The sequence below is a fragment of the Ranitomeya imitator genome, chromosome 5 (assembly GCF_032444005.1).
Source record: "Ranitomeya imitator isolate aRanImi1 chromosome 5, aRanImi1.pri, whole genome shotgun sequence".
NCBI lineage: Eukaryota > Metazoa > Chordata > Amphibia > Anura > Dendrobatidae > Ranitomeya > Ranitomeya imitator.
In genome coordinates this window covers 397,243,526-397,268,443 of record NC_091286.1, presented here as the reverse complement: position 1 = coordinate 397,268,443, position 24,918 = coordinate 397,243,526, and the positions used below count along the sequence as shown (strand labels likewise).

The following is a 24,918-nucleotide window of genomic DNA, read 5'->3' as shown; positions in this document are numbered from 1 at the left end:
TAATTCCATTGCTTCTTGTGTTTCTATGTGCAAATGAGAATAAGGATGATCCCTCTACACTGTGATATCCCTTCAGATATTTGTAAACAGCTATTAAGTCTCCTCTTAGCTCTCTTGTTTGCAAGCAAACCATTCCCAGATCCATTCCCAGTTCCACATAGGACATACTGTGCAGTCCACTCACCATCCTGGTAGCTCTTCTCTGAATTTTAATCAATTTTTCAATGTCCTTTTAAAAATTTGGTGCCCAGAACTGGACACAGTATTCCAGATGAGGTCTGACCAAGGAGGAGAATGGGGATAATTACTTCACATGACCTAGACTCTATGCTTCTTTTAATACACCCTAGAACTGTGTTTGCCTTTTTTGCTGCTGCATCACACTGTTGACTCATGTGCAGTCTGTGAACTATTAGTATACACAAGTCTTTTTTCACACACGTTGTTGCTTAGTTTTTTTCCTCCTAATCCATAGATGTAATTTTTGGTTTGCATTTCTCTCTGTTAAATACCATTCTGTTAGTTGCTGCCAATTGTTCAAGCTTATCCAGATCCTTCTGGATCATTTCTCTGTCTTCTCTAGTGTTATATATACCTCCAAGCTTTGTATCATCTGCAAATTTGATTAGTTTACCTTCAGTTCCCTTATCTAGATCATATATAAAATATTGAACAACATTGGGGCCAGGACAGAGCCTTGTGGTACCCCACTTGAAACACTCTTCCAATCGGATGTGCATATGCAAATTGCCTGTTCTGAGAAAAAGAGGACTTAAACTCTATTGGAAGTAGCGATCCTACAAGTCACAATCAACTCTTTAACGAGTCGTGCAATGTGACTTAGGATTAAAGCCAAATCAGTATCTCAGTCGCAGACACGGTGTTTCGGGCTGTTGGCCCTCGTCAGTGCGAAGCATGAGAACTGATTTGGCTAGGTGAGAGGCTCTGGACTGGGGTCTAAGGGGTATCTTTTCTCCTTGTGGAGAGTGACATACCATCTCTGGCTTGTCAAGGTAAGGAGGCTTATTCGCCATGCAACGCTCCTCTGGGAAATTAAATATGCAAATTGCCTCTTCTGAGAAAAAGAGGACTTAAACTTAACTTAACTTAAAAATCGGATGTGCAATCATTTATCACCACTCTTTGAGTCAGATCACTGAGCCAGTTAGGAATCCACCGAACCATAGCCTTGTTAATAATTTTTTCAATAAGGATAGTATGAGATACTTTATCAAATGCTTTGCTGAAGTCAAGATATACTATATCTACCGCATTTCCCTGATCCACCAGGTCAGTGGAAGGAAACTAAATTAGTCTGGCATGACTTGTTTGCTACAAACCCATTCTAGCTCTGGTTAATTACTGTAATCTGTATTGCTGTTTAATAATTTGTTCAAAGATCATTCATACTCTGGCAATTCTGGAGAATCATGCAGTAAACGCAGTGCACAAGTTGTAAGGATTCAAAAGTCTTGAGTCACATAGAGTGACTGCGAGCTTTTATCAGAAGACTGGACAACCCCTTTAAATGAATACTGTGTTGGAAAATATTATAAAATTTTCTCTGTCGTTATTTATGTAGACATGTCATCATAATAGATAAGATCCAAGCTAATTATATTATCATACAAATAATTAATTCTATAAGAATATTTCCATTTGTTTCTTTATGTAGGTGGAAGCTGCTGACTCGGATACAGAAAGCAAAGGAAGGGAATATCATTCCGTGGGGGTGCAGGTAGAAGATGAAAAACGGTAAGATCAGCCATATTTGAAATTCAGAGGTATCACCAAAGGCGTTTAACAATTTTACCTTCCAAGTGAAATATAGACTGTTAAATGCAGTACAGAATCTGTAGGCTTAAGAAATGACCCAACGTGACACCTTCAGCAGATACAAAATGTTTTGCTCCCATTTACACCAACATGTAAGGTTATTAAAATTTGTTCAGTATATTGAAGGGGGTGCCACTGGCCTAGGCATCTGGAGCTTGTGCCTCCTGTCTCATACTTTTATTCTATAGAAATGCAGAGACATGAGATGCAGTTACACTTCTGAGTTATTTGATTAGGTTCTGTTATTTTGACAACTAGCACCTATTTTATTTGGGCACACAGTTATATCATTTGTCTGCATTATATTATGTACTGTAAGTAAAAGGCATACATAAAATATATATTTTACATTTCTCAGAAACATGTTTTGCCAATCTGAAGGAAATCTACAAATCATCGAGCAGACAGATCAATTCCATTTTGTTTGAGCGGATACAATTTTAATGGTACAACACAAATAGCTTAATTGTTACACCAAAGAAATAAAGCTGCATACAAACAGTGAATTATAGTATCATAATCCCCACCATTGCCAATTTTTGTTTTTGCTTTTATGTTTTTTCCTTCCCTTTTTTCAAGAGTAATAGCTTTTTTTTCTGTTGACATAGCAATGTGAGGCCAATTTTGCTGACGACTATCTAGTTTTGAATTACACCATTCTAATTTTCATGCAATATACTGGAAAATGGGAGAAAAAATCCAATTATGGTGAAATAGTGGAAAAATAAAATACAATTCCCTCAGTTTGCAAAGATCTCACCAGATCCGTAGAAAATGGATTCTCCAATGTTGCAGAAAGAATCTCCTAACTATAGGAGGTTCTTTCGGCAGAAAATGGATTCTCCAATGTTGCAGAAAGGACATTCTATCTATTGGAGGTTCTTTCTGCATCACTGGAGAATCCATTTTCTACGGAACTGATGAGATTGTTCCAAATTCTGATATATGGATCTCCTTATGTGTTTTGAGACATAGAGGGGTAAATGTACCTGTTGCACTGTAGGTTTTGCTAGGTCCCCCATGTCTGATTGTGTTTTTTGCATTGCAATTCCAGTTGTACCGTTAGATTTTTTGTATCATAATCAGTCACCAGTTTTGGTGGCATATATGGTTGTTTAGCCCTGCTGGGAGTTCTGATTTCTATGTGTGTTGTATCGGAATATTTTAATGCTAACATTAAATGTTAAGTTTTAAGTTCCCAATTTCCTGCTCACTTTTCATGGTGTGAATTCACCCTAAGGCTCTGTTCACATGTCCAGTAGTTACTTTGGTTTTTGTATTAATTTTGGGATGACAAAAACAGAAAGAAAATCATACAGTTAAGGTATTCAGAGTCTCCTCTAGTAGAAGCAAATCTGTTATAAACAGATCAAAAACACATGCAAAATGAAAACCAAAGTATGCATTAGGTTTTAACACATTTTGCAACATGTTCTTTTTTTTTGTACACTGGGCGGACATATCATTGGTGCAGCCTGTGCGACCACAGTAGGGCCCAAGAGGTAAAAAGGCCCATTTTTACCTCCAAAGCAGGTGGAATTGTGCATTATGATGAGCTCTTGGGCTCCAAAGAGCCCATATATTGTTTTTGCATAGGGGCCCTTTAGAGTTCGTGTCCACCTGTTACTGGACCTGTTACAATTGGATGACAACTAGACATGTAAATAGAGCCTAAGCATGTCTACTATGCTCCAAACTATCTACAGCTTATTTTAAGATGTCATACTTTCTTCATTTCTCATATCTATAGCCAAGGACGTTTCAAGAGGTCAAACAGCGTAACAGCAGCTGTACAAGCGGACTTAGAATTAGAAGGTTTTCCAGGTCATATCACAATGGAAGATAAAGGCCTCCAGTTTGGATCCTCATTTCAAAGACATTCTGAACCAAGTACTCCAACTCAGTATGGTGCAGTAAGAACAGTACGGACTCAGGGTTTGTTTAGTTACAGGGAAGATTACAGGTCACCTGTAGACACTTCAAATTTACCCCCACCAGATCCTTGGCTAGAGCCTGCTCATAATGTAGTGGACTCAGGCAGAATATCACCCAGTCGACAAGATGGAACATGGTTCATGAAGTTGCTTCATTCTGAAACAAAAAGAATGGAAGATTGGTGTAAGGACATGGAGAGGGAAGCAGAGGAGAATGACCTTTCCGAAGAAAGTAAGAAATCTTTCTGTTTATTTTACTTTCTAGTCCATTATTATTTGCAAAATACAGTGAGGAAAATAAGTCTTTGATACACTGCCGATTTTGCATGTTTAACCACCTACAAAGAATGGAGAGGTGTGTAATTTTTATCGTAGGTACAGTTCAACTGCGACAGAATATAAAAATAAAATCCAGAAAATCACATTGTATGATATTTAAATAATTAAATTTTGTTTTATTATATGAAATAAGTATTTGATCACCTACCAAACAGCAATAATTCTGGCTCTCATAGATTTGTTAGTTTTTCTTTAAGAAGCCCTCCTACTCTGCATTCATTCCCTGGACTAATTGCCCCTGTTTGAACTCGTTACCTGTATAAAAGACACCTGTCCACACAATCAATCGCACTCTAACCTCTCAACCAAGACCAAAGAGCTGTCTAAGGACACTAGGGACAACATTGCAGACCAGCACAAGACTTGGATGGGCTACAGGACAACAGGGAAGGCAACAAGTGTTGGCACAATTATTAGAAAATAGAATAAACACAAGATAAATGTCAATCTTCCTTGGTCTGGGGCTCCATGCAAGATCTCGCCTCGTGGGGTAAGGATGATTCTGAAAAAGGTCAGGAATCAGCCCAGATCTATATGGGAGGATTTGGTCAATGACCTGAACAGACATGGGACCACAGTAACATAGTAACATAGTTAGTAAGGCCGAAAAAAGACATTTGTCCATCCAGTTCAGCCTATATTCCATCATAATAAATCCCCAGATCTACGTCCTTCTACAGAACCTAATAATTGTATGATACAATATTGTTCTGCTCCAGGAAGACATCCAAGCCTCTCTTGAACCCCTCGACTGAGTTCGCCATCACCACCTCCTCAGGCAAGCAATTCCAGATTCTCACTGCCCTAACAGTAAAGAATCCTCTTCTATGTTGGTGGAAAAACCTTCTCTCCTCCAGATGCAAAGAATGCCCCCTTGTGCCCGTCACCTTCCTTGGTATAAACAGATCCTCAGCGAGATATTTGTATTGTCCCCTTATATACTTATACATGGTTATTAGATCGCCCCTCAGTCGTCTTTTTTCTAGACTAAATATTCCTAATTTCGCTAATCTGTCTGGGTATTGTAGTTCTCCCATCCCCTTTATTAATTTTGTTGCCCTCCTTTGTACTCTCTCTAGTTCCATTATATCCTTCATGAGCCCCGGTGCCCAAAACTGGACACAGTACTCCATGTGCGGTCTAACTAGGGATTTGTACAGAGGCAGTATAATGCTCTCATCATGTGTATCCAGACCTCTTTTAATGCACCCCATGATCCTGTTTGCCTTGGCAGCTGCTGCCTGGCACTGGCTGCTCCAGGTAAGTTTATCATTAACTAGGATCCCCAAGTCCTTCTCCCTGTCAGATTTACCCAGTGGTTTCCCATTCAGTGTGTAATGGTGATATTGATTCCTTCTTCCCATGTGTATAACCTTACATTTATCATTGTTAAACCTCATCTGCCACCTTTCAGCCCAAGTTTCCAACTTATCCAGATCCATCTGTAGCAGAATACTATCTTCTCTTGTATTAACTGCTTTACATTGTTTTGTATCATCTGCAAATATCGATATTTTACTGTGTAAACCTTCTACCAGATCATTAATGAATATGTTGAAGAGAACAGGTCCCAATACCGACCCCTGCGGTACCCCACTGGTCACAGCGACCCAGTTAGAGACTATACCATTTATAACCACCCTCTGCTTTCTATCACTAAGCCAGTTACTAACCCATTTACACACATTTTCCCCCAGACCAAGCATTCTCATTTTGTGTACCAACCTCTTGTGCGGCACGGTATCAAACGCTTTGGAAAAATCGAGATATACCACGTCCAATGACTCACCGTGGTCCAGCCTATAGCTTACCTCTTCATAAAAACTGATTAGATTGGTTTGACAGGAGCGATTTCTCATAAACCCATGCTGATATGGAGTTAAACAGTTATTCTCATTGAGATAATCCAGAATAACATCCCTCAGAAACCCTTCAAATATTTTACCAACAATAGAGGTTAGACTTACTGGCCTATAATTTCCAGGTTCACTTTTAGAGCCCTTTTTGAATATTGGCACCACATTTGCTATGCGCCAATCCTGCGGAACAGATCCTGTCGCTATAGAGTCCCTAAAAATAAGAAATAATGGTTTATCTATTACATTACTTAGTTCCCTTAGTACTCGTGGGTGTATGCCGTCCGGACCCGGAGATTTATCTATTTTAATCTTATTTAGCCGATTTCGCACCTCTTCTTGGGTTAGATTGGTGACCCTTAATATAGGGTTTTCATTGTTTCTTGGGATTTCACCTAGCATTTCATTTTCCACCGTGAATACCGTGGAGAAGAAGGTGTTTAATATGTTAGCTTTTTCCTCGTCATCTACAACCATTCTTTCCTCACTATTTTTTAAGGGGCCTACATTTTCAGTTTTTGTTCTTTTACTATTGATATAGTTGAAGAACAGTTTGGGATTAGTTTTACTCTCCTTAGCAATGTGCTTCTCTGTTTCCTTTTTGGCAGCTTTAATTAGTTTTTTAGATAAAGTATTTTTCTCCCTATAGTTTTTTAGAGCTTCAATGGTGCCATCCTGCTTTAGTAGTGCAAATGCTTTCTTTTTACTGTTAATTGCCTGTCTTACTTCTTTGTTTAGCCACATTGGGTTTTTCCTATTTCTAGTCCTTTTATTCCCACAAGGTATAAACCGCTTACACTGCCTATTTAGGATGTTCTTAAACATTTCCCATTTATTATCTGTATTCTTATTTCTGAGGATATTGTCCCAGTCTACCAGATTAAGGGCATCTCTAAGCTGGTCAAACTTTGCCTTCCTAAAGTTCAGTGTTTTTGTGACTCCCTGACAAGTGCCCCTAGTGAAAGACAGGTGAAACTGTACAATATTGTGGTCGCTATTTCCTAGATGCCCAACCACCTGCAGATTTGTTATTCTGTCAGGTCTATTAGATAGTATTAGGTCTAAAAGTGCTGCTCCTCTGGTTGGATTCTGCACCAATTGTGAAAGATAATTTTTCTTGGTTATTAGCAGAAACCTGTTGCCTTTATGGGTTTCACAGGTTTCTGTTTCCCAGTTAATATCCGGGTAGTTAAAGTCCCCCATAACCAGGACCTCATTATGGGTTGCAGCTTCATCTATCTGCTTTAGAAGTAGACTTTCCATGGTTTCTGTTATATTTGGGGGTTTGTAACAGACCCCAATGAGAATTTTGTTACCATTTTTCCCTCCATGAATTTCGACCCATATGGACTCGACATCCTCATTTCCTTCGCTAATATCCTCCCTTAAAGTGGACTTTAGACAAGACTTTACATAGAGACAAACCCCTCCTCCTCTCCGATTTTTACGATCCTTTCTAAACAGACTGTAACCCTGTAAGTTAACTGCCCAGTCATAGCTTTCATCTAACCATGTCTCGGTTATTCCCACTATGTCAAAGTTACCTGTAGATATTTCTGCTTCTAGTTCTTCCATCTTGTTTGTCAGGCTTCTGGCGTTTGCGAGCATGCAGTTTAGAGGATTTTGTTTTGTTCAAAAGTCTCAAACTTTATCATTAGTAACCCACTACATCATCATGGATTAAAATCCAGTAAGGAAACCCAGGTCCCCCTGTTCATGCTACCATAGGTCCACATCTGAAGTTTGCTACTGACCATCTGGATAATCCAGAGGAGGCATGGGAGAAGGTCATGTGATCAAATGAGACATAAATAGAACTTTTTGGGTATCAACTCCACTCGCCCTGTGTGGAGGAAGAAGGATGAGAACAATACCAAGAACACTGTTCCAAGCGTGAGGCATGGTGGGGGAAACATCATACTTTGGGGGTGCTTTTCTGAAAAGGGGACAGGACGACTGCACCGTATTGAAGGGATTATGGATGGGGTCATGTATCGTGAAATTTTGGCCAACAACCTGCTTCCCTCAGTAAAATCATTGAAGATGGGTCATGGATGGGTCTTCCAGCATGACGGTAACCCAAAACACACTGCCAGGTCAACTAAGGAGTGGCATTTCAAGGTCCTCGAGTGGTCTAGCCATTTTCTAGAAAAAAAAATGTAGTCAGCTTACGGGTCTTCAGAGAAATCCCCAGACCTGCCAACGCCCAGCATGGATCGGGGTGAGCGCCCACACCAAATGGAGACAAGAGGAGAAATGATCCAGCTGAAGGCGAGGGGTGATTCAAGCTTTGTGAAACTTTATTGGACAACTAAAACAATATAGCATTCTTCAGAAAAATCTATACATAGCGAACACCTAGGCACACCAGAGTGAGGACGATCACCGCGTTTCAACTATGGAGTCTTACTCGTGATACATGATACTCATAATACATGAGTAAGACTCCATAGTTGAAACGCGTTGATCGTCCTCACTGGTTTGCCTAGGTGTTCGCTATGTATAGATTTTTCTGAAGAATGCTATATTGTTTTAGTTGTCCAATAAAGTTTCAAAAAGCTTGAAATGCCTCCGCCTTCAGCTGGATCATTTCTCCTCTTGTAGCCATTTTCTAGACCTAAATCCAAAAGAAAATCTATAGAGGGAACTGAAACTTACTGTTGCCCAGCGACAGCTCCGAAATCTGAAAGATCTGGAGAAGATCTGCATGGAGGAGCGGGCCAAAATCCCTGTTGCAGTGTGTGCAAACTTGGTCAAGAACTATCGGAAATGTCTGACCTTTGCAAACAAAGGTTTCTGAACCAAATATTAAGTTCTGTTTCTCTATTTTATCAAATACTTATTTCATGCAATAAAATGTTGAGTAATTATGTAAAAATAAAACGATGTGATTTTCTGGATTTTTTTTAATATTCTGTCTTTCATAGTTGAAGTGTACCTACAATAAAAATTCCAAACCTCTCCATTCTTTGTAGGTGGGAAAACTTGCAAAATCTGCAGTGTATCAAATACTTATTTTCCCCACTGTATGTATTTAGAATATACTATAGTTAATAATTTCACCATCCCTTTCTATGAATACAAAAATAAATGTTCAAAACGTGCAAAAGAACGAATGATCTAATAAATAAATGGAAAGAATTACCTAGTTAGTAAAATGTAATTGCATTTAGTGGTATCTGTCTAAGAGCTGTCGCTGGTGTTAACCACTCATGTTTGTGCTGCATACCACAATTACAGGATTACGTCTAGTGGTGTACATATTGCTTATTTTCTATTCATTTAGTATAATAAATTTCACTGTTTGTTCTCTTGATAAATCTTTCCCGCTGACGGCTGACACATATTATGTTTCCTAATGTACACAAAATATGGTAACTTAGTAACCTCTCATTACTATGCTTTATAATGCAAAACATACTGAAGAAGAGTCTACATGTTTAATAGTAAGATGGGAGAAGACCCGGCCTTTGTGGGCATAAAATGTCCAGGATAATAGATTATATCTCATATTGATGACCTATTCTATGGATAAGTCATCAATATGGTGGAACCGGACAATCCTTTTAATAAATGAGTTTAATTTTTGGTTCCACAAATAAAGAGGGTAAAATTATGGTAACTAATAAGAAAGGTTGTCCTGTCTGTAGCATTTCAGTTCTTGCAGATCCTTGCAATGTGAACAGCCTCAGAGGCATAAATCAATATTTCTTCTACAAAAAGACAATGCAGGCTATGTTTCATCGGAGCCTATAAAGCTAATAAACAAAACTGCAGGGCATAAAAACTGCCTTCTGTCCTGTGTTCCATGACATTCTGAAGAGCTGTAATTGAGTTTTGTTGGATGCATCTAAACTGATTTGTCTTTGGATGATAACGTTAAGTGACATTGGTTTGCGTTTGCAAGCCTTATTTTACATTGTCGGATGAATCTGCTAGTGCGTTTTTAGTTCACTGATTCATATTGAAAATCAAAAAAACAACATAATAAATAAAAGCATCAACTAATATTTCTGATATAGTAAGAAATGTTATGTTATTTTAGGAATGCTCAGGGCTGTTCCAGGTGGCACATTCTTATTTTACTACTCTCCGGTGATGAGTAGGCAAGCATTGAAGTAGCCTATTGATAAACGAGGTGGTGGCTTTCTGCTACTTATCATTTTTAGATCTAATTCGGTTTATAGCATTACTATTTGGCCATTTTTACTTGAGCTGCCTTACTGCACATCACGTTATTGGCAACTGGATGGTAGGGGCCAACTCCTGACTTCAGTGCTTTGTACCTTTTGAATGGAACTATATGAAGATGCCAGTTATGGTGTAAACAAACATGGACATGGGGGCATCATTTTGGTTATTAATAAGTAAATTAATAAATGTCTTGAGATATGTTAATGAACCAATTTTAAAGTTGTCTGTACACGAGATAACTGTCTGCTATCTTTCTTGATTCACTCATATAGATGAAGGCTCAGCTCGGCCGAGTATTCATGTGCTTTCTAAAGGCAGACAGGAAAAAGTCACTTATATCTATTGTGAAAATAGGCCACCTATTAAAATTCCAAGGACCCATCTTTGTCTACCCCAGTGGGTCCAATATTAATTAATTTTTGGTTCCTCTGTCTGTTTTTACCATCAGTGTGGCATGTCTTTCTTGCATGCAAAAAATCTTTGAAAGCTTCTACTACCCATTATAAAGGCATCCAAGTGCTATATGTTGCATTTTCATGGACCCGTTCATTTGAATTGGCGAGTTTCATCAGCAAGTTGGATCGAAAAAGAAACGTCTTTTTTTACAGACAATAGGTCTGCAAAACTCCCTCCCAAAAAAACAAGATGTGAACATACCCATACACTATAGTGAGAAAAAAACAAAGAATACGAGGGTGAAACATGGACATCTGAATAAGGCTTTAGATACTAACTGATTGTGTATAGTGAGTATAAAGGGCTCTCATTCCTTCTTAGAAGATTCTATTAGGTTCTTAGAAGATTGTGTTCTTCACGATAGATGGATAGATAGATAGATAGATAGATAGATAGATAGATAGATAGATAGATAGATAGATAGATAGAGCGTTGGACTGGAATTCCAAGGGCCCACCAGTAACCAACTTCAGGGTCCCACTTTTCAGCTACACGCAAATGTCACAATATCGTCAATCAAAATTTTATAAACAATGATCTGGGTAGATGCTGTCTTTGTCTGTACATAGTGATTCAAGTATATAGTGCCAAGTACTGCTTGTATAACAGGACGCGGGCCCACTCTTGCACAGGGGCCCACTGAAACATTCTCCTGTCCTCCTATGGGCCAGTCCAAACCTGGATAGATAAATAGATATATATATGGGGTACAGAGATAAGATAGGCAGGTAGATAGATATGGGGTAGATAGATAGATAGATAAGGAGTATGAAAAATCAAAGCTGCATAAACAGTTCTATGTCTGCTATGCTGTACCCTATTCTTCATGGATTTGTTATGTCAGTAGTGCTGGTGTAACATAACATGCAAGGCTTGCTGTGACTCAGTATAATGAACACCTGATATAAAGTAATGCATTGTGCTGTCACGCCTGTGGTTGGAAATGTACATGGAGCTATTAAGAGACATAATTACACATCCTTTTGAATGGCTTCATCAATCTGTTTCACGGTTCCTTCACATTCCCATTTAGCGGGATTTATTCAGACTCCGTTGTGATGGCTGATTTGTTTTACGTTTGCTAAAAGTTCCATGGGCCTATGTTACAAAGCTGACTATTGTTCAGAATCAAACTATTACCAAAATCTTTTAATTAGTGCCCCTGTAAATTAATAAAGCGATTTACAATGACTGATAAAAACATTGCTGATGTTTACTAAACATTTGTACAATGTTTTTTTAATTCTTTATTTTTAAACTTTTCTTTAAGGAAAAAGTGTAGATGTATGGGTAGATCCCTGAGTACTAGAAGAGCATGCATTCTGAATGTAAGATGATATCAATTGTATATATAAATGAACAAAATTGAATATAGACAGTGAAAAAGAGATCATAAACAGGTCTATGAGCATTAGATGAGCATCCAGGGTAATTGCAAGATGTCAAGACTTTATATACTGTATCATTAAAGGGGTTATCCGGGACTTAGGATAGGTCATCAGTACCTGATCGGTGGGAATGCAACACCCGGCATTCTTGCTGCCCAGCTATTTCCGGGGCCAGCCTTAGGTCAGTTGCGGAGTAAAACTACACAGCTCCGTCAGCTGCATATTGGCTGCGGCCAGGTACTGCAAATCCGCCTCTATTGCTTTGGATAGAAGGCGGATATGCAGTACCCATTCCTGGCCACTATACAGTTGACAGAGCTGTGCTATGCACATCCGGCCTCCGCCAGTATCGGGATCAGTGGGTTTGATAGTTGTCGCACGCCCAAGATCAGATATTGATTACCTGTATTAAGGATAGGCCTTCAATATAAAAGTCCTGGACAACACTTTTCATGAACAATAAAAATATTGTAGCACAGAGTAAAGAATGAACTTTTGCATTAATGTATTCTTTAACCCCTTAACGACCACCGATACGCCTTTTAACGGCGGCAGTGAAGGGAACTTAAACCACAGCGCCGTTAATTAACGGCGCTGTGGAAAAAGTGAATAGCGCCCCCCAGAGTTGGATTTTCTCTGGGGTATCAGTTGCCGGGAGTAGCCGAGATCCCAGAGAACATCATTCGGGGTTTTTTACCGACCCCGGGGTTGCGATCGCCGGTAATTAACCGTTTACCGGCCTTCGCAAAAAAAAACCAACGCAATTTCTTATTTAATTTCTCTGTCCTCCGAAGAGATTGCACATCAGAGGACAGAGAAATGGGGTCCCCGATAGCCCCCTGATACTCAACTGTCTCCCCCGGTGCTCCTCGAGGCTCCCGATGGGCGCCGCCATCTTGTTCCGGCCAAAAAATGGAGGGCGCATGCGCAGCGTGCCCGCCGGCCTGCTCCCGGAAAATCTTTGGGGTCTCGGCTGCCAGGGGTTGCAAACTGGTCAACAGATTTTGGGGTCCAATGTCTCCTGTTACCCTTGAGAAAATAAAAAATTGCAGGCTAAAAAAAATCATTTTTGAGGAAAAAAAAAATATTTTTTATTTTCACGACTCTGCATTATAAACTTCTGTGAAGCATTTGGGCATTCAAAGTTCTCACCACACATCTAGATAAGTTCCTTGGGGGGTCTAGGTTCCAAAATGGGGTCACTTGTGGGGGGTTTCTACTGTTTAAGTACATCAGGGGCTCTGCAAACACAACATAACGCCCGCAGACAATTCTATCAAAGTCTGCATTCCAAAATGGCGCTCCTTCCATTCCGAGCTCTGCCGTGCGCCCAAACAGTGGTCCCCCCCACACATGGGGTAGCAACATACTCAGGACAAATTGGACAACAACTTTTGAGGTCCAATTTCTCTTGTTACCCTTGTGAAAATAAAACCTTGGGGGCTTAAAAATCTTTTTTGTGAAAAAAAAATATTTTTTATTTTCATGACTCTGCATTATAAACTTCTGTGAAGCACTTGGGCATTCAAGGTTCTCACCACACATCTAGATAAGTTCCTTGGGGGTCTAGTTTCCAAAATGGGGTCACTTGTGGGGGGTTTCTACTGTTTAGGTACATCAGGGGCTCTGCAAATGCAACATAACGCCCGCAGACCATTCTATCAAAGTCTGCATTCCAAGCGGCGCTCCTTCCCTTCTGAGCCCCGATGGGTGCCCAAACAGTGCCCCCCCACATATGGGGTACCAGCATACTCAGGACAAACTGGTCAACAGATTTTGGGGTCCAATGTCTCCTGTTACCCTTGTGAAAATAAAAAAATGCAGGCTAAAAAATCATTTTTGAGGAAAAAAAAGGATTTTTTATTTTCACGGCTCTACTTTATAAATTTCTGTGAAGCACTTGGGGGTTTAAAGTTCTCACCACACATCTAGATAAGTTCCTCAAGGGGTCTAGTTTCCAAAATGGGTCACTTGTGGGGGGTTTCTACTGTTTAGGCACATCAGGGGCTCTCCAAACGCGACATGGCATCCGATCTCAATTCCAGACAATTCTACATTGAAAAAGTAAAACGACGCTCCTTCTGTTCCAAGCTCTGCGATGCGCCCAAACAGTGGTTTACCCCCACATATGGGGTATTGCCGTACTCAGGAGAAATTGCACAACAACTTTTGTGGTCTAATTTCTCCTGTTACCCTTGTGAAAATATAAATTTTGGGGCAAAACGATCATTTTTGTAGAAAAAATGCGAATTTTTATTTTCACGGCTCTACGTTATAAACTTCTGTGAAGCACATGGGGATTTAAAGTGCTCACCACACATCTAGATAAGTTCCTTAAGGGGTCTAGTTTCTAAAATGATGTCACTTGTGGGGGTTTCCACTGTTTAGGCACATCAGGGGCTCTGCAAACACAACATGGCGTCCAATCTCAATTCCAGCCAATTCTACATTGAAAAAGTAAAACGGCACTCCTTCTCTTCCAAGCTCTGCGGTGCGCCCAAACAGTGGTTTACCCCCACATATGGGGTATCGACGTACTCAGGAGAAATTGCACAACATTTTTTTATAGTCTAATTTCTCTTGTTACCCTTTTAAGAATAAGAATTTGTGGGCAAAAAGATCATTTTTGTGTAAACAAATGCAATTTTTTATTTTCACGGCTCTACGTTATAAACTTCTGTGAAGCACTTTGGGGTTCAAAGTGCTCACCACACATTTAGATAAGTTCCTTAAGGGGTCTAGTTTCCAAAATGGTGTCACTTGTGGAGTGTTTCCACTGTTTAGGCACATCAGGGGCTCTCTAAACCTGACATGGCATCCGATCTCAATTCCAGCCAATTCTGCATTGAAAAAGTCAAATGGCGCTCCTTCACTTCTAAGTTCTGCGGTGCGCCCACCAAACAGTGGTTTACCCCCACATATGGGGTATCAACGTATTCCGGAGAAATTGCACAACAAAATATATGGTTAAATTTCTGTTTTTACACTTGTGAAAATAAAAAAAATGGTTCTGAATTAAAATGTTTGCAAAAAAAAGTTAAATGTTCATTTTTTCCTTCCACATTGTTTCAGTTCCTGTGAAGCACGTAAAGGGTTAATAAACTTCTTGAATGTGGTTTTGAGCACCTTGAGGGGTGTAGTTTTTAGAATGGTGTCACACTTGGTTATTTTCTATCATACTGACCCCTCAAAATGACTTCAAATGTGATGTGGTCCCTAAAAAAATTGTGTTGTAAAAATGAGAAATTGCTGGTCAACTTTTAACCCTTATAACTCCCTAACAAAAAAAATGTTGTTTCCAAAATTGTGCTGATGTAAAGTAGACATGTGGGAAATGTTATTTATTAACTATTTTTTGTGACATATCTCTCTGATTTAATGGCATAAAAATACAAAGTTTGAAAATTGCAAAATTTAAAAAATTTTCGCCATATTTCCATTTTTTTCATAAGTAATCGCAAATAATATCGAAGAAATGTTACCACTAACATGAAGTACAATATGTCACGAAAAAACAATATCTGAATCAGCGGGATCTGTTAAAGCGTTCCAGAGTTATAACCTCATAAAGTGACAGTGGTCAGAATTGTAAAAATTGGCTCGGTCATTAAGTACCAAATTGACTCTGTCACTAAGGGGTTAAAGCTCCAATGGGACACAAAAAGAAAGAGGGATAAGGATACAAAAAAGAGAGCGGGAGTAGGGGAGAAAAGAATTGACCAAGCAAATGAAAGAGCATTGATCACTTTGGTTCAATTGCTTCAGGGCTTGTTACACTCAAAAAAGCGCATTGTATCCTGTGGAATTCTGAATGATAATCCAGTGCCACATTGTCCTGTTAAATTTATATCGGTAAGATTCTCCATTCACATCATCTCCTGTATTCAGTAGAACCATTGAGAAATAGTCGGTTTGTTTGTCTGAAGCCCGAGGGCAGTGATACATGCTCAGGATGCATATGTTACATTTCAGACCACCAGTGTCTTATGTGATCAGATCCTTGAATAGATGAGATCCATCATAGAAATGAAGGTAGTAAAAGGCAGGTAAAGCAGGGAGCGAGTGATCAATGTATTTGGAGGTAATGATTCTAAATTCCAGTATGAGAGAGGCCAAGATATGACATTCTCACAATATATAGATCAATGTAGCACTTTCTGCTCCATGTCTCTAACGGAGAGGAAGACTGTGAGCATTAGTGCATAGAGTATATAGTGAACTATATGCCATCAGGTGAGGGTCTTAAACCCCACTTCTTTCTCCTGTTAGATATAGATGACTCATGGACATGTAAGTAAAGCATATCCCCTGTTATATCCTCTGTTTAGATGTGAAAGATATATGGAGATCTTATTTCCTAGTTTGCAATGAGGGTCAGAGGGTGTATTCACCAGCAAGGTATTAGGTCTAAATTAGGATACAGTGAAGGAAATAAGTATTTGATCCCTTGCTGATTTTGTAAGTTTGCCCACTGACAAAGACAAGAACAGTATATAATTTTAAGGTTAGGTAAATTTTAAGATTGAGAGATAGAATATCAAAAATAAAATCCAGAAAATCATTGTATAAATTATATAAATTTATATGCATTTTACAGTGAGAAATAACTATTTTATTCCTCTGGCAAACAATACTTAATACTTGGTGGCAAAACCCTTGTTGGCAAGCACAGCAGTCAGATGATTTTTGGAGTTAATGATGAGGTGGGTGACCCATTCCTTGCGAATAGACCCACCAACGATCCTAGGTTAATCTCAAGCGAAGACCTATAGATAGGGGGAAGGAGGTCCCCAAAAGATCTAAGGACTGGGTATAAAAACAGGTCACCTCCTAATAGAAAATACAGAGAAGGCTGCAGAAACCAACAGAAAACAGAAACTAAGGATAGCAGAACCAGGGGTCCCAGAACTGCACAATATCAAACAAAGAAAGCTATCAAAGCACCTAGCCAGAAAACTAGCAGATTAACACTGTTGTCCAGCAAGGACTGGGAGGCAGGTGCTGGGTAATAAAGGGTGATACAATCACCTGACCTAAGACAACCCAACACCAAGGGAAAATGACCAGCAGCCAGAAAACCACAACAAGATGGCAGATGGTCAAAAACTAAACTGATTCTAACACACTCATCTTTGCAGATCATCTCTAAATCATTAAGATTTTGATGCTGTCGCTTGGCAGCTCGGAGCTTCAACTCCCTCCATAAGTTTTCTATGGGATTAAGGTCTGGAGACTGGCTAGGCCACTCCATGACCTTAATGGATCCTGGGAATGGATCTGACAAAAAGATCTGTTCAGTTAAAATAAAAAAAATAAAAAATCAGCTGGATCACCTGAATGTTTACATTATGTACATGAAATCTTCATGACCAGCCGACCATCTGATGTGTATCGGTCCCAACTCCTCCCCGACAAGTGATCTACGGGGACAAAAGGATTGGACAGTTGTAATTTTGTTTTCGGGGGAGATAATCTACTGCAAGTTTCTTTCTTCTTCTCATTGAAAATAGATGAACTATTATGGTATGTGAACATGATCAGGAATTGGAAGCGTAGGTGATTCTGCATGTGTTCATTGAACCATGCGGATTCACAGCATCCAATACATTGTACGGGTGAAATTTAACTTGCAGAGGCTCGCGTCTCCGCAAAATAAATAGACATGCTGCGGTCTGGAGAGACATGCCGCATGTCAGTCTCCGTGGGTGAGCCGCGGGTGTCTCTGGATGCATAGTGGGCATAGGATTTCATGAAATCCCATCCAATATGCTGTAACATGTAGACCCTGCGAGTTGAACGCTGCACAAGTATGCAGCATCCAACCCACAGCATTTACTGATCGTGTGCACATACCCTTAGGCAGGCACTCACATATTTGAGAGTTGGAAGCCGGGCTACCACCAGGAATTTCGGGGCCCCATACTGGCAAAATTTTCTTGCCCCCTTGAGACTCTGCCCAAGCTCCATCCCAGCTCCGCCTCCAACCCTCAAACCTTCCACATCCCCACCAACCACTCATAGAAAAACTCTACATGTGTACCACGTCCTCATCAGTCACACATTATCAGTTCCCATCTAACACCAGATCACAAAAATAGCCAGGAGCTTTTGTTTTAGCTAAAATACTTTTTTTAAGCTGCCACCACGACTAGGTATGCTCTTTTGGCCGGGCCCTACTCTACTCTAACCTATTAAATATTTGTTAAAATATCCAATACTCTTTTTAGGTATATTTTTATTTATGTTTCTTTAAAGGAATGTATCACATACACAACTGCTCTGTATATAGTATACACTGTATAGTGTCAGTGTACAGGTTGAAATACTTCATCTTCGCTTTATATCTTCATCTACACCGCCATCGCTTCTTCCAGCCAGGATCTGTCTCTGTAGAAAATAACACAGTTATCTAGAGCACAACCCACAATTTTTCCCCAACCTCTACACTACGCCAGATGAAAAAAAAAAGGCAACTGTGTTGCCCTTAACAGTAACAGGACCTATCCTCCCCCACACTGAAAACAGTATCCCCCAAAATAATATCCTTTAATTAGCCCCTACAGTAATAATATCCCACATTCTGGACCCCACGTGTCCTCCCATTCTGGACCCTACTTTCCCTCCCATTCTGGCTCATGTCTTTCCCTACTGTCCCCATGTCTCTACATATTGCTCCCATAGTCATCCATAATAGTATAATGCATCCCATAGTCATATATAGTAGTATAATACACCTCCATAGTAGTATAATGCACCCCCATAGTAGTATAATGCACCTCCATTGTCATACATAAAGTATAATGCACCCCCATAGTCATATATAGCAGTATAATGCACTCCCATAGTAGTATAATGCACCCCCATAGTATTATAATGCACCCCATAGCAGTATAATGCACCCACATAGTATAATGCACCCCATAGTAGTATTATGCACCCCATAGTCATATATAGTATAGTGCAGCCCCAAAGCAGTATAGTGCACCCCCATAGGAGTATAATGCACCCCCATAGCAGTATAATGCAGCCCCATAGTAGTATAATGCACCTCCATAGTAGTATAATGAGCCCTCATAGTAGTAGTATAATGCACTACAATTGTAGGATAATTCACCCCATAGTAGTAGAATGCAACCCCATAGGAGCATAATGTACCCCACAGGCATATATAGCAGTATAATGCACCCCCTTAGTAGTATAATGCACCACAATAGTAGTATAATATGCCCCATACTGCGGCTTTACAAATAAAAAGCTTCTCCATACCTGACCGAGGTCCAGCGGTGTTCTCTGCTAGGATTCATCTGAGGCACAGACCTTCGTTCCGTCTGAGGACTCACGATCAGTTACTGAAGCGGCAGCGTCCTGCTGCTGGGGCCCGGTGAGCAGAAGAGAAGAGGCCCGCTGCGGGGCCCCCTTTGCTCACCGGGCCCCATACGCCAGTAAGGGCAGTAATGCCCTGATGGCTGTTCTGGTTGGAAGAGATAGATAGCTGTCGACTGAATGACCTGCTGCCTCATGTTTATGGCCATCTTTGCAAGTCTGCATCTTCTATGTTGCCCCATTCTCACTTTCCCTTTTCCAATTGTAATATAAATCAATAAAAATATTTGAAAACATGTTTGCATCTCTCCTCAACAGTAGTCCCAACAGAGCTTTCTTGAAACACTCGTAACAAGTTTGTATATCCCTTCTCCAGTATTTAAAGAAGACCTTCAATCCAACAACATAGACCTTGCAGATCATCTCAGCACTTGGTTTCTCTCTGGCTTCACAGCATTTGAGTTATCCATGGATGGGACAGAGCCAGTGCGAATCATAATGTCTTCAGTCTATCTACTTTTATTTTAATGTGTCAGGATAATGTAGTAGCCATGCATATGTGTAACTGTTCATATTAGCTTAATTTTTTTCCCTTTGTTTTTTTTTTTGCTGCAGCCTTTTATTGTTGGTTTTTCTTCATACTGTTAATATGAAATTAATGTTTTTTTTGTATTTTCAGATCTAGGGAAAATCCGAAGTGCAGTTGGAAGCGCACAGTTGCTTATGTCCCAAAAGTTTCAGCAGTTTTATTGGCTTTGTCAGCAAAATTTGGTAAGTGAAAGTTAAAATATTTGACATTACTTTATTTTTGTGTTTAATGATGGGAGATATGCCTAAATATTTTGTAATTTTATGATTTTGATTAATGGTAAATCGATATACATTTATTTGGAGATTTTAACATTGTATTAATAGTCTATTAGATTTCATGCTTATGCTGCAAGAGGTGATTCCAAAACTTAAAGAGGTTGTCCACTACTTTTACATTGATGACATATCCTTAGGATAGCTTATCAATGTCACATCGGCCGGGGTCCGACATCCAGCACCTCCACCAATCAGCCGTGACCTGAAGTACTCACTTGCCAAGCTGCTCCGTTTTCTGGTGGTTGGCAAGGCTTGGTACTGCACATCCACCTCCACTATCAGAAGACGGCCAGCTCCACAAGTGACTTCCAGCTGGCAGCTGCTGCCATTGACACTAAACAGCTGATCGGCAGGGGTGCCAGGTGTCGGAACCCAACTGATCAGAGATCCTTAGGATAGGTCATCAATGTAAAAGTAGTGGGCAATCTCTTTAAGAAAATAAAACTGGCCACAAAGACGTTTGTGGTGTATAATTATGATCTTCAATCATATAAGGTGAGACACGTCAGGTTGGGTTGAGTTAACACCTACATGACATCTTCCTGAATTGCTGTCTCCACCAGCCTCTCAAATAGAAAACAAGAAAATATGTGCTTGTGCATTAGATTTATATAAGGATCTAAATTAAAAAGAATTTGAGATTAGAAAAAGGATCTGTTCTTTCAACTCTATCTGGTACACAGATGCAGAAGTGGATGGATAGAAAATATGAAAGAAAGTCTTCTCTTTCCTTCTTGATCCACTTATGATTTTTCTTAAATAAGAAGTGCAACACAAATTAATGTGAAGACTTTAAATAAAAGTCTTGTTTACCATCGACATTATTTCCTCCATGTAAAATAATAACCGCTATACTCACTTCTAGTTAGGGCTCCATTCCAGCTATGTTAACACCTGCTCTTGGGCAAAAGGTATTGTTTATGATGGCTACAATCACCTGTCTTGTTTTACCCTCACCTCCTGCAGGTGTAACTGACCTCCAGAAGTCAGAGAGCAGTAGCAGCTCTCACTTCTTCTGAGTGTCAGTTTCATGTGAAGGAAATGAGAGTGAAGTGGCTGCTAATTGGCCGCAAACCTTGTGTGATGCAACAGTGTCACGTGAACCCTGGGAGAGCAGGTGCCTTTCTTCTTTGGTTTTTGCTATTTTCTTTCACTCAATATCTTGAAAAAATTTGCAAATTATGCAAAGTGTATGATTTTTCTATCAGATGCACCCAAAGTTGTAAAAAGGGATATAGTATAGTAGGAGGGAGTGTGGTCAACAAATGTTTCAAAAGATTTAATTAGGTCTGTGCAAGATAATGTTGCAAATTTTGCTATAAATCTGTACCTACTCATAATAGATTTAGATATAATTTTTTAACGACCAATAACTTAAATAGTACGTCATGAGCAGGTGTCACTTCCGGCATCTTGACGTGCTATGTAAGTCATGAAAACACAGTGACAGCCCGGTGCCGACAGTGGTCACTGACAGTTGAGCTGCACGGGCAGAGATGCAGGGATCCATTTCAGCGGTTCCCATTCTCTGATTGCTGTAATCGGTCAGTCAATCTGACTAACCAATCACAGCATGTGATTGCCGGGAAGTGCTGAAATATCAGCACTTCCCCGCATGATCACCACGGGACCTCAGGGCAGATGACAGCTGAGCTCCTGCAGTAACAGCTAGGGACAGTGCTCCCAGCACCCCTGGCTGATTAACCCTCCAGATAACGCAATCGATAGCGATTGCTGCGTTTAGAAGGTTGTGAGAGGGAGTGAGCTCTCTCTCACCCACATCGGAACCCCCATGACCAAATCACAGGGAGCCGACCGTTGTCATGGCACTTGTAGATCAAACAATGACCTCCTGGTGTGCCACATACAGTGGCCCGTTAGACCCAGCCATAGGCAGGGTGTAACAGGCGATTTGCCTATGTAATAAAACAGATCTCATGCATTGCAGTACATATGTATTGTAAAGCATGAGACCAGTGATCACAAAAAGAAAAGTTAATGTACCACGGAGGGACTAAGTAAAAAGAAGTAAAAAAAAAAAATTAAAAAAATTATAGAAAAAATGATTAAGAAAACACAAAAAAACACAAAATAAAAAATACAAAATATTGCACCAATATACATATTTATGTAAAAACAAAAATAAACAATAAAAGTACACATATTTGGTATCGCCACTTCCGGAATGACCCGATCTATAAAATTGTTGCACTAGTTAACCCCTACAGTAAGCGTCGTAAAAAAAAGTGGCAAAAAAACTATACTTTTTTCGTCATACCACTGGAAAAAGTTGAATAAAATGCGATAGAATAGGCAAATGTAAATAAAAATGGCATATCTCAAAAATGTCATCTTGTTCTGCAAAAAACAAGCCACCATAGAGCTCCATCAGTGGAAAAATAAAAAGTTATAGCTTTCAGAATATAGCAATGCAAAAACAATATTTTTTCCATAAAATAATTCTTATTTTGAAGAAGGGACAAAGAATAAAAAAATTATATAAATGTGACGTCGCTGTAATCAATGTTAACCCAAAGAATAAAGCTGCTAATCAATTTTACCACAAGGTGAACATCATAAAAAAAAATTCTGAATTACTGGTTTTTGTTCATTCAGCCTCCCGATAATCGAAATAGAAAGCGATCAAAAAATGTTATATGCCCGATAATGTTATCAATAAAAACATCAACTCGTCCAGCAAAAAGCAAACCCTTACCTGACACTGTTGGCAGAAATACAGAAAAATAATATCTTTCAAAATATAGCTATGCAAAAAACTTGTTTATTAAAAAAAAGCAGTTTTTGATGTGTGACAGCAGCCAAACAAAAAACGATACAAATCTGTTATCGCTGTAAAAGCACCAACCTAAGGAATGAAGTATGAAGTCGTCTAATCACTTAAATCGCACAAGGAACGGCGTTTAAAAAAAAAATCTTGACGTGATGTTAATTTGTTTGTTCTGCCTCCCAAAGATCACAGTAAGGTTCGGCTTACATTTATCATGAGCTAAGAGTTTACACCAGGATTTTTGTGTGAATCTCTGAAAAACGTGATTCAGACAGAACCCCCGATGGAAGATTCCTTTTAATGAGGCAGTTGGAAGCACTATGGGGGCCCTTCGGCCTGTAATCCGGCCGTGCCCATTTTTTTAAGCGTTCGCAAAAGCGCAGTCAACCACAGTTGGTGCACCTATGAAAAGCCAGATCCCATAAAATAGAAGCCACATAGAGTACCTCTGCTGCCTAATTAGTGAATGGATCCCTCGGGGTTTCATCCGAGTCACATATTTTGTATATTTAGATTGAAACCCCAATGTAGAGCACAGGATATATGTGATCCAAAATGTTCTGTACCCAAAAATGCCACCAATAAAAGCTTCTACTCAACCAACAAAAAACAAATCCACACTCAGGGTCGTGATCTGATAACAGAAATATAGGAGACTTCCACATTCCGTAAATGCTCTGGAAAATTAGTGTGGGTCCCACCAAAAAAAATCAAACAAAATTTGCGCTCCCAAATCCCCCTCTTCCTGAGCCTCGCAGTGTGCCTAATCCACATTTAGTATCCACATGTTTGGCATTACTATAGAGAGAAGATACCACTACATTTATGTGGTGCACGTCTCCAGGAGAACGAGCATTGGGTACAATGTAATGGACACAACAACATACTGGGCACTTCAATGACATATTTTCATTTCACTTAGCAACATCTATTGCTAACAAAATTATCACTACACCAGAGGATGTAACTTTTCATTTTCGCAGCCCAATGTTACACAATTCTGTGAAATACCTCTGGGTTTAATGTTTAATATACTCACTACACTCCTAGAGTAATTCTTCTAGAGTTTCCAAAATGGGGTCACTTGTAGGGGATTCTGCTGTTTTGGAACCTTGGCGGCTCTCCAAATACGACATGGTGTCCACAATCTATTCCAGAAAAGTTTGCACTCCAAAAATCAAGCAGTGCTCCTTCTCTCGCAAGCCCTGCTGTTTGCCTAAGCAAGAGTTTCTGAGCACATATGGGGTATATTTGTACTCAGCAAAAATTGCACGACATATTATGTGGTCCATTTTCTCCTGTTAATTTTGTAAAAAATGTAACTTTTGAGGCTAAAACATCATTTCTGGGGAAAAAACATCATTTTTAATTTTCACGGTCCAATGTTTTAAAATTCTGTGAAGCACCTGGGGGTTTCAAGGTGCTCTCTACATCTCTAGATAAGTTCCTTGGGGGGGTGTAGTTTCCAAAATGGGGTCAGTTATGGGGGGTTTCCACTGTTTAGGCACTTCAGGGGCTCTGCAAACGCAACATGGGGTTCGCTAGCTATTCCAGCCCATTTTGTACTCCAAAAGTCAAATGGCGCTCCTTCCTTTCCAAGCCTTACCATGTGCCCAAACAGTAGTTTTCCATCACATATGGGGTATCTGTGTACTCAGGAGAAATTGCCCAACAAATTGTATGTTCAATTTCCTCCCGTTACCCTTGTGAAAAGGAAAGCTTTCAGCTAAAGGAAAATTACTATGGGAAAAATGTATTTTTCCATTTTCACAGCTCAATGTTTTAAAATTCTGTGATGCACCTGGGGGTTCAAGGTACTCTCCACACCTCTAGATATATTTCTTGAGGGGTCACTTTTGGGGGTTTCCACTGTTTAAGCACATCAGGGGCTCTCCAGAAGCGACATTAAATCCGCTATCAATTGCAGCTAATTTTGC

The 24,918-nt window shown here is 39.7% G+C and overlaps 1 protein-coding gene across 2 annotated transcripts in view; it reads left to right on the top strand.

Moving 5' to 3' along the window:
* The window catches only part of DLGAP2 (DLG associated protein 2), a 927,399-nt gene that overhangs the window by 855,388 nt on the left and 47,093 nt on the right, over positions 1 to 24,918 (top strand). For both annotated transcript variants that reach the window (XM_069726918.1, XM_069726917.1), the window contains 3 exons: positions 1,676 to 1,755; positions 3,587 to 4,002; positions 20,006 to 20,097. In XM_069726918.1, coding sequence (XP_069583019.1) covers positions 1,676 to 1,755; positions 3,587 to 4,002; positions 20,006 to 20,097 — 588 coding nt within the window. The remainder of the gene's footprint in view (positions 1 to 1,675; positions 1,756 to 3,586; positions 4,003 to 20,005; positions 20,098 to 24,918) is intronic.